Consider the following 10,000-nt stretch of genomic DNA (forward strand, 5'->3'; position numbering starts at 1 on the left):
TAATAATAATAATAATAATAATAATTATTATTATTATTATTATTATTATTATCATTATTATTATTATTATTATCATTATCATTAGTATTAGTATTAGTATTAATATTACTATCATCATTATTATTATTATAATAACTATTATTATTATTATTATTAATATTATTATTATTATTATTTATATCGTTATTATTATTATTATTATTATTGTTATTATTATTATTAATATTATTATTATTGTTATTGTTGTTGTTATTATTACTATCATTATTATTAATATAATCATTATTATTGTTATCATTATCATAGGATTGTACTACTATCTCTAGGCGATGGTCAGATAGCCCAAAGTATTTGTTATGTCTGATTAACGCATAAGATATATCTTGTTTAAGCTGGATTGATGATTATTTTTCCTAAAATGCTTTCAGCTGTGATAATCATTTACAGTTCTATCTTAGTACGTTTTTTGCGAAAGAAATATATTTATCCCTGCGGATCCCCTTTCACAAAATCATGCGAGGATATAAAATAAAATAAAATAAATCCCAAAAATAATTTGCATCCCCTTTTGGTATAAAATGTATAGATGTAAATGTAAATCCATTAATTTTTTTTTAGGAAAGTAAAGCAAACCTTTATTAAGAAAATGTGATATTTTGGGAAAAACAATAGTTTTTTCGCTAGAACGATGGCGCTCCTATTCCGGTGAGACACAAACAGATTTCGCTCTCCGTTTTTCTCCTTTTTATCGAATATGGATTCCCTTTTGGCCAATTCTTTCTCTTTCGTGTTCAGCGCTGCAGTTATTGTGGTTAACGGCTCCAATTTATCCGCAGATTGAGCGTCCGAAGAGGCTTCAGCAATGGAACTGCCTTCAGGTAGGGATTTACGCAAGACAAATATTACATTTTTATGCTTTATGTAATACTTTCATCGGTTATACACGGATTGCACAACGCCTCAAGACGGTTTTATTGGTCACTGTTTGTCTTGGCGCACCGATTCTGTCCATTGGCCTTCGCAGAATCCTCCGAAAAGCCGACGCAGGAATCGATGCCCTTCGTGCTCTATAACCCTTTGGAGCCGAGCGGGAAGGGAGATGTATCAATCAATAAATGATGATGATGATCAATTAATAATCAGTAAGTCATGCTGAGGTGACTAGAGAGTGAAAAGAAATATAATTGAGAATCATAATAGCAAATAATAAATAGACAACAAATAGCTGAGGCAGGGAGGAGGGAAAGGAGGCTGAAGGCCAACGATGGATCTGAGCCGAGTCTTGGGGCCACACTTGAGGAAAGTAAAGGGCTCCCTCTCCGTGCGCAGGAACCTCAGCGAAAGGATTTTTGTTCTAGAATGCCACTTTCCCTTTTCCTCTCCCTAGAGCCTTGTGTACAGCTTGAACATTGTTGAGGATTCAGCAAAACATAATCTGTAAATGATCGGAAATTTAAATTGGCTCCGTCACAATTTTCTTGCCCTTATGTGCAGTCACGCCAAAAACTACACTTCTATTACTCTATGAATTAAAGAAGGGAACTAAATATTAAGTAGATGTGTATATATATATATATATATATATATATATAGATTACATAATTGTAGATATGAATATATATACAGACATTGAATAATCACATTAAATGAGGAATATGGGTTAATCTTTACGGTATGGATGCACTAAGCTAGGGCAAATTGAAGATGTTATTCTTATAGAGTATAAAAAGTTAGTCGTCGGCACAGGAACTAATCTGCAGACACGAACGATAACGCCACAAATAAAGGAAAAAGGTCGCTGACAGCGCCGCTCACAGCCTAAGTCCAGTCGGTGCTCTAGCGGCTAAGTCCACTCGTTCGGTGCGAAAGAATAAGTTGCCGCGCAGCTCGTACGCCGTGTTCTGTCTCTATCTTGCCGTGCATATCGAGGTGAATAGAATGTTAGCCGGGGGGGGGTTGGGGGGCAGAACCCCCCATCAACCCCCCATCAACCCCCCATCAACCCCCCATCAACCCTCCCCTTGGGCAGTGCCCGAAGGGCACGCCCAGTCACGGCAACTTAGACTGTGGAGTAAATATTGTGTTGTTAACCATGTTAATCAAATGCTCGCATTTCCGAAAAGTCAAATTTCTTTGCATTCATAATTTCTTTTGGTCATTTACTGGCACTCAAATCAAATGGAGACTACTCTCTGTTGGCTGGAATTAGGGATTGTTCCTTGTGCAAATGCATTGTTGAGGAGATATGATCACCATCTCCATGGACAATCTTGATTTGATAGTCCCGATAGCAAGGGTATATGAAGTATATCAGGGAAATTATGGGGTAAAACAGGACCCCTGCGGTTGTTAAACAAAACGTCCTAACCCAATATCCAACCTAACCTAACACCATGGTATATATTCCACCTCTGGACCCCTGTAGTAATGCATATGCTTAGCCAGGGGACTATGTCCCCTGGGACCCCTGTAGTAGTATATGCGTCGAGAATTCACCCTCGCAATGTAAACAAGTGAGCGACTTTGCCAAAATTTGGGGGATCTTCTCGTTTCTTTTACGTATAGCACCCTTGGGAAGCATTTGCACACATATAGCCATAGAAGAACTTTATCTTGGTTTGTATTGTTCTATCATTTCATGTAGGTTTTATTACCCAACTCTGCCACTACCTCAAACAACATATTGTCCTTTTTTTTTTTTTCTTTCTTTTTCTTTTTCTTTTTATATAAGTATATATACACCATGTGTTACATCTGAATGTATTTGATACTTGTGGTTTGTGCTTGGTGGCCTAAACCCATGAGGTAATGATCATCAGATAAGGCACAAGTAGTGGAGATTTGTTGGCCTTGACCTGTGTAGGCTTCTGTAGGCATGATGGCCATGGGAAGCATGAGGCCTTAACGTCTGAGGTAAATAGGCGTTCACACGTTTTTGACTCGTCACTTTTCTGTATTTGTGCCTAAACTCTATTGTGCCAAGTTAATATGTAGTAAAATTTCAGTGTAGTATTATAAATGATGAAAGATTGCATACTCTTAAAATATATGATAATTTTGTTTTACGATTTCTGGCCAACTTAGTGAAAGGGGAAGGGCTGAGGCATGTTTCCGAATATAGAATGGGTGGTAATTCTTTTCTACATGAATGGACTCGCTAAAGACTAAGTCACCAACTCCTGTATCTTAAAATTTATTCAACAGTCTAAGTTGCCATGACTGCGCATTCCTTCAGGTAATGCCAATGGAGAGGGTTTTAGGTAGAGTTTAGGCAGGGAGGCAGGTAGGCAAGTTAATGGAGACATTGATAGATGGGCAGAGAGATAGAGAGATTGGTGTATATGTATATGTATATGTATATGTATATGTATATGTATATGTATATGTATATCTATATCTATATCTATATCTATATCTATATCTATGTCTATGTCTATGTCTATGTCTATGTCTATGTCTATGTCTATGTCTATGTCTATGTCTATGTCTATGTCTATGTCTATGTCTATGTCTATGTCTATGTCTATGTCTATGTCTATGTCTATGTCTATGTCTATGTCTATATCTATATCTATATCTATATCTATATCTATATCTATATCTATATCTATATCTATATCTGTATCTGTATCTGTATCTGTATCTGTATCTGTATCTGTATCTGTATCTGTATCTGTATCTGTATCTGTATCTGTATCTGTATCTGTATCTGTATCTGTATCTGTATCTGTATCTGTATCTGTATCTGTATCTGTATCTGTATCTGTATCTGTATCTGTATCTGTATCTGTATCTGTATCTGTATCTGTATCTGTATCTGTATCTGTATCTGTATCTGTATCTGTATCTGTATCTGTATCTGTATCTGTATCTGTATCTGTATATATAATATGCATGGTTGTATACATAGATTTTAGATAAACAGATAAATATATTTATACATATATGCATCCATTCATTACAAATGGTACATGCAAACATACATACATTACAAATGGTACTTCCATAAAATAGATATAGATCTATATGGAGAGAAGGGTGGAAAGAGAGGCAAAAAGGAAGGATGAAAGGTTTGGGTTTTTGTTATCACAAATCAGCTCAGAAAGATAAATGACTTACTGGGCCTTGTTGCTGTTTTCTTTTTCTTTCTTTCTTTCTTTCTTTCTTTTAATGGTTATACATGATTTCTTCGCTTTCTCATTCTCATTGGTTTTCTCATTTCTGAAGTCCTGTGTACATGTGGTATAATTTATTTGTCGTCATTAGCATTGTTGTTTTTGTTGTTACTGTCACTGTTTTTGTTATTATTATTGTTTGTAATTATTATTAGTTATAATTATATTTATAGATATTATTGTATTCTTACTACTTGTCACAGGTATTATAAGTATTATCACTTATCATGTATTATTAGTAGTTTTATTATTATCTGGTTTCAGTGAATTATACACAGCTTTGTCTCAAGCAAAATTAGTGATGGCAGTTCTAAAATAGGCATTTTAAAAGGACATGAGTTTGCTTTCTGATCATGACAATTGAATTTAGATATAGTAATCTCATCAGGTTTCACAGTCTTAGGTGGTGTTCAGAGGGTTCATCAGAATACTTTTCATGCTTAAATCTAAGAGAAACCGTTAAGAATATTTGAGTGTATGATGTAACTATGTAAACACAAGCGTCCTTACTAGGTGAAAAAGAATGAATAACAGACGGTCCATGCCTTCATCTAAGCATAGTGCCATCTAAAGCGTTCCTGCATTTTTCAGATGCTATTCAATGTGTTACAGTTCAAGATGGCAAAGGGTTTTTGCAAACTTTGTAAAATGTTTGATTCTTGATAATTAGATTACATTGCTGTGCATCATCTTTCAAATGAAGAACTTTCCTCCTTTGTAGTCAGATCTTTTTTTCCTTGGTAAATCCTTCTCTGAGTACCATTTACCTCTTGGCCTGATTTGCAGGAATGAATATGCTTCTTGAACTTTTTCAGACTGATACCACTTTCTCAGATGTAGTTACTAATTTCTTCTGTATTTTGATGTGATTGGAGTGAACTCTATTCATATTTGTCACAGCCTTTTAGTTTCTAACACAGCATCACATCCAACAGACGTGGGTAGAGATTGGAGTTGGTCCATATTGAACATTAATCCTCCTCGGTATATAGCCATTGTAGTTGCAAACTTGTTGTGAGATGTCTCTAAGAAATAAACTTTGCAAAGCCTTGAATGATAGGGAGTAGGATGCCAAGCTTGCTAATGATATGCCTTTTTTGAGTGTATTTTTCAGAGATATCATTTATAGACTTTGAACTCTCGGGACTTTTGTTTTGGTAGCTGGGTTTTTCCAGACAAGTCTACCTCGGCAACTGAATAAACATATCTGTTATTTGCTTGGTAAATCTGCAATTGACATAATAAACAATCGAGAAACTAGTCCATGTTCTGTATTGCCAGAGTATATGTGATGTGGTTGAGATTTGTTGACCTTTGCTGGAGTGCCAAAAATATAAAGATCAAGGCAAGAGGTAGTGTAGTTTAAGGTTCTAAAATTACCATTCTTTGCATTGTGATTTTTGTCAAGTTTACTAATCACTTTTATTTTCCTTCTCTTCCTCCACTGCTTCCTCCGTCACCTTTTTCCTCTTTCTCCCCTTCTCTTCTTCCCCTCCACCTTTTTCTCTCCTTTCTCCCCCCTCCACTTTTTTCCATCCCCTCCTCTATCTCCATCACCAAATAAACCTTTTCCTCGTCAGCAGCAGCTCCACATCCCTAGCCTCCCTCCTCCAACCCAGCTCCTTCCTGCCCTGTCCGCATCCAAGCTCCCCTTTTCTTCCTCCTCCTCCTCCTCGGCCTCCTCTTCCTCATCTCCTTCCTTCACCCTCTCCCGCAAAGAGGACTACTGGGCCAAGAATCGACGTCTCAACAGGCCTGTGTCACCACATCTCACCATCTACAAGCCGCAGGTAGGTTGTGATTATTTTTATCTCTTTCTTTCTCTCTCTTTTTCTTTCTCTTTTTCTTTCTCTCTTTTTCTTTCTCTCTTTTTCTTCCTCTCTTTTTCTTTCTCTCTCTTTTTCTTTCTCTCTCTCTTTCTTTTTCTTTCTTCCTTTTTTTCTTTTTCTCTCTCTTTCTTTTTCCCTCTTTTTCTTTCTCCCTCTTTCCTTTTTCTTTCTCCCTCTTTCCTTTTTCTTTCTCCCTCTTTCTTTCTCCCTCTTTTTCTTTCTCTCTCTCTTTCTTTCTCTCTCTTTCTTTCTCTCTCTCTTTCTCTTCTCTCTCTCTTTTCTTTCTCCCTCTTTTTCTTTCTCTCTCTTTTCTTTCTCTCTCTTTCTCTCTCTTTTTCTTTCTCTCTCTTTTTCTTTCTCTCTCTCTCTCTTTCTTTCTCTCTCTCTTTCTTTCTCTCTCTTTTTCTTTCTCTCTCTTTTCTTTCTCTCTCTCTTTCTTTCTCTCTCTTTTTGTGTTCCCCCTATACAGTCTCCCATCTCAGATGGAGGGTATGGGGGGAATCAAAGGATGAAGGGATATGGAGGACAAGAGTAGACCCAGAGAGGGGAAACTGGGACGTAGACTCTGGCAGTGATGGTTCCTCATTTTGGGTAGAGGGGGGAGCATAGTCTAGCTGATTTATGTGATGGGTGGGAAGAGGGATGGTGGGTGAAGTTATAGAATGGCTAGGGCAATATACAGAGTCTAAAACATAGAGCCAGAACAGAATACGGGATCACTGAGTCGCAACTAAAATATAATGGAATTATGATGCCAATATTGTTGTCACAGTATATTACACTGGCGCTTCATGACACCGAAATCAGCGTTGTCGTATAAAGCGGGGCGAAGCTGTTATTGTAGATATTATTATAATATTATTATTATTAATAGCAATATATGATAATCGAGATATTTCCAAAAAGCAAGAAGGGATAATAGGTGAGATAGGTAGTCCTATGAATTGATCCCTTTGTGAGTAAGTGCTTGTGGAGCCATTCAAGTGCAGAGGCAATTAATCAGTTCAAATCATAGTGGATAGAGCATGTTTGCACATGTCATCCCTGGCAGTATTGGATTATTGTAACTGTTGTTAGATTTGGTATTGATTAAGATATATTGGAAAAATCATTTCTATTACAATGTCTTCTATTATTATCATTGCTACAACATCAACTAAATGTTTTACCAGGTCAGCGCCTTTTGGTTGGCTCTGCACTCTGTTCTCCCCTCCTCCCTAGAAACTTCAGAGAAAAGGGTGTGAAGCAGGTTGAACACCCTCATGCACATATATGCTCATACTCACGCTAAGGACAGTCAGACATGCCATGGTGTGAGCTCATCCCAGCTCCACCTGGGCCGTCATTGCCTGTAACCTTGACCCGTTGTCGTGACAACCATGTCCTTCTCTCATCAAAAAGTCTCATGTATTTACTATCTGTACTGAATGCACTTTCTCCTGTCATTAAATACTCTCTAATTTTCTTGTTTCTCTCACAATCCTTCTTACCATCTCTTTCTTGTTATCTTTCGAATGTGTTGTCTATATTTCTTTAGCTCTTGTCATCTCCCACAGGTTACTTCACTGCTGTCACTGAGTCACAGAGCAACTGGCCTTGGACTCTCTGCCTTGATATCCGGCTTTAGCATTGGTAAGGAGGAAAGAGGGAGGAGGTTGGGAGGGGTGGGATCAATAAGATGGAAGGGTGTGTAAGGAGTAAAGTAGAAGATGAGGGAGAATAAATAGAAAGAGAATAAAAAGAATGGAGGAGAAGAGAGGTAAAGGGAATGCAATGGGCAGAGATAGGGAAGGTGGTTTAGAGTAAGCAGGTAGAAGGCATGAACTTGTTGGATCTTTATTCCTCGCTGCTTGCACATGGACCAAAATCCAGGTGTTAGGCTTCCTTAAATGGTGACTCTTGTGGATGTGTGGTTTGGAGGCTCTGCCTATGCATTTTTTGCTGTTTACCATTTCATTTGGCCTATATTTATTTGTTAAACTATCAAGACAATGATACTGTTTTTATTTGAGCAAACTATGTCTTTATGTAGTCTACAACTTTGTGCAATAACAAGTACAATATGTAATAATGTGTTTATTTTAAAATTTTCCATACCACAACCTGCACCACTGATCAAGATGGGCAGGAATAAGTTAGAAATAGTCTCCTCCTTGGAGTTCTCACTCTTACAGATGATGGCTCACAAATGGTACATTCCACCCTCATTAATCAGTGTGAGTAAGTGTACAAAAACCCTTTTCTAAATGTTCAGAGTCTAATCTGTCTACAAGAGCTTTGTGCTCTCATAGCAAGATGTCCCCATCCCTTACCACTCAATAACAGTGTCTCATGACAAGACATTCCCATCACCCCACCCCTCTGCCAAATGTTTTTATGACAGCATGTTCCTCTCAACCACCCCTCTGCCAATTTTTTTTCATAATCATACATCCCTGTCACCCAGATCCAACGGGTTAAGTATGAATGAATGAGCGAGGAAGAGGGAGACTTTGACCTGATCAGTTTATTGAGACAAGAGGTTTCTACATTTTTCCCAAGTAGTATAGCTCTCCCATTCTTTGCACAGGCATGCTGGCTGTCCCTGGGTCATACCCACACTACTTGGAGCTGATCCAGTCCATGGCCTTAGGGCCTGTGATCATCTTTGGGGCCAAGTTCATCCTTGCTCTCCCCTTCACAGTACCACCTCTGTAATGGTGTGAGGCATCTGGTAAGCAAATCACTTTTATTTTTTAGAAAGACAGTGTTTGTATGTTCTGCTACTTTCAGTATTTTGATTTATTTGTCATTAAAGTTTATTATTATAAAAATAAGATGTTTTTAAAAATGCTCAATATTTGGATAGTTTTAACATGAATGCAATATCAAAATAGAAAAAGAAGGGCTCACTGTCCCTGAATAAAATATAACCAATCCCTTTTTCATAATTAACCCAATGCCGCCGGGGAAAATGAATAAAAAATGGGGAAAATGATGTGCTCATTTTTTATACTTTTTGTGAAATGTCTCTGCACATAGATGGCTCTGCTAGTGCTTAGCCACAAAGGAGTCAATTAGTAAACCTTGTGACCTTACCTAATTTGAATTGGTGGGAAAAATTTATTTCTTACTAGTGCTATGAATAACGATGATAGTTTTATTATAAACATTATAATTACTATAATGTCATAAACATTAGTAACAGTAAAATAAGATAATGTAAAATGTTTTTGTAAATCAAAGAAAAGGGTGACCGGCGAGACAGGCAGTACTCGTAACTAGCTCACTGGTGACTTAGTACAAGTGTAGCCATCTGCGTTAAAACAATCAAACAAGTACTCGCAATGGGCATAGCATGTACTTACACGTCATGCCTGTCGGCATTGGGTTAAGAAAGTGCATCCTGAGAATAAGAATATAAATGACAGTTGAATAAGTAGATTCTCCATAAAATAAGACACAGGCAGACACGCACAGGCAGACACGCACAGGCAGACACGCACAGGCAGACACGCACAGGCAGACACGCACAGGCAGACACGCACAGGCAGACACGCACAGGCAGACACGCACAGGCAGACACGCACAGGCAGACACGCACAGGCAGACACATAGTATATCTTCATCATCATCATCATCCTTATCCTTATCCTTATCCTTATCCGTATCCTTATCCGTATCCTTATCCTTATCATCATAATTATCATTATTGATAATTGTAATCATCATTATCTATTAGCATTATTCTTGTTGCTATTATTTTTTTTTTATTAATGTTATTACGATCACTATTATTGTCATTGTTATCCTCATAGGTGCCAGTAGTGTAACATGACATCATTTATCTCCTCCTCCTGAGAACTCCAACCTTGACATCATTTTCTCTCGTCCTGTTGCAGGTTTGGGACCTTGGCTACGGCTTCACCCTCCGCACCCTCTACCAGACGGGCTATGCGGTCGTTGGGATCTCCCTGGCCCTGGCCCTCATTGCGGCCGCTCTCTGAAGGGGAGGCG

The 10,000-nt window shown here is 37.8% G+C and overlaps 1 protein-coding gene across 1 annotated transcript in view; it reads left to right on the top strand.

Moving 5' to 3' along the window:
• Window positions 1-10,000, top strand: part of LOC125040012 (succinate dehydrogenase cytochrome b560 subunit, mitochondrial-like) — a 13,228-nt gene that overhangs the window by 3,093 nt on the left and 135 nt on the right. The window contains 7 exon segments of the mRNA XM_047634421.1: window positions 685-705; window positions 837-878; window positions 5,759-5,965; window positions 7,561-7,636; window positions 8,574-8,683; window positions 8,685-8,717; window positions 9,886-10,000. The exon segment at window positions 9,886-10,000 is cut by the window's right edge and continues 135 nt beyond it. Of these exon segments, the coding sequence (XP_047490377.1) occupies window positions 685-705; window positions 837-878; window positions 5,759-5,965; window positions 7,561-7,636; window positions 8,574-8,683; window positions 8,685-8,717; window positions 9,886-9,990 (594 nt within the window). The 3' untranslated portion in view covers window positions 9,991-10,000.

Source organism: Penaeus chinensis, chromosome 28 (assembly GCF_019202785.1).
Source record: "Penaeus chinensis breed Huanghai No. 1 chromosome 28, ASM1920278v2, whole genome shotgun sequence".
In the NCBI taxonomy this organism is placed as follows: domain Eukaryota; kingdom Metazoa; phylum Arthropoda; class Malacostraca; order Decapoda; family Penaeidae; genus Penaeus; species Penaeus chinensis.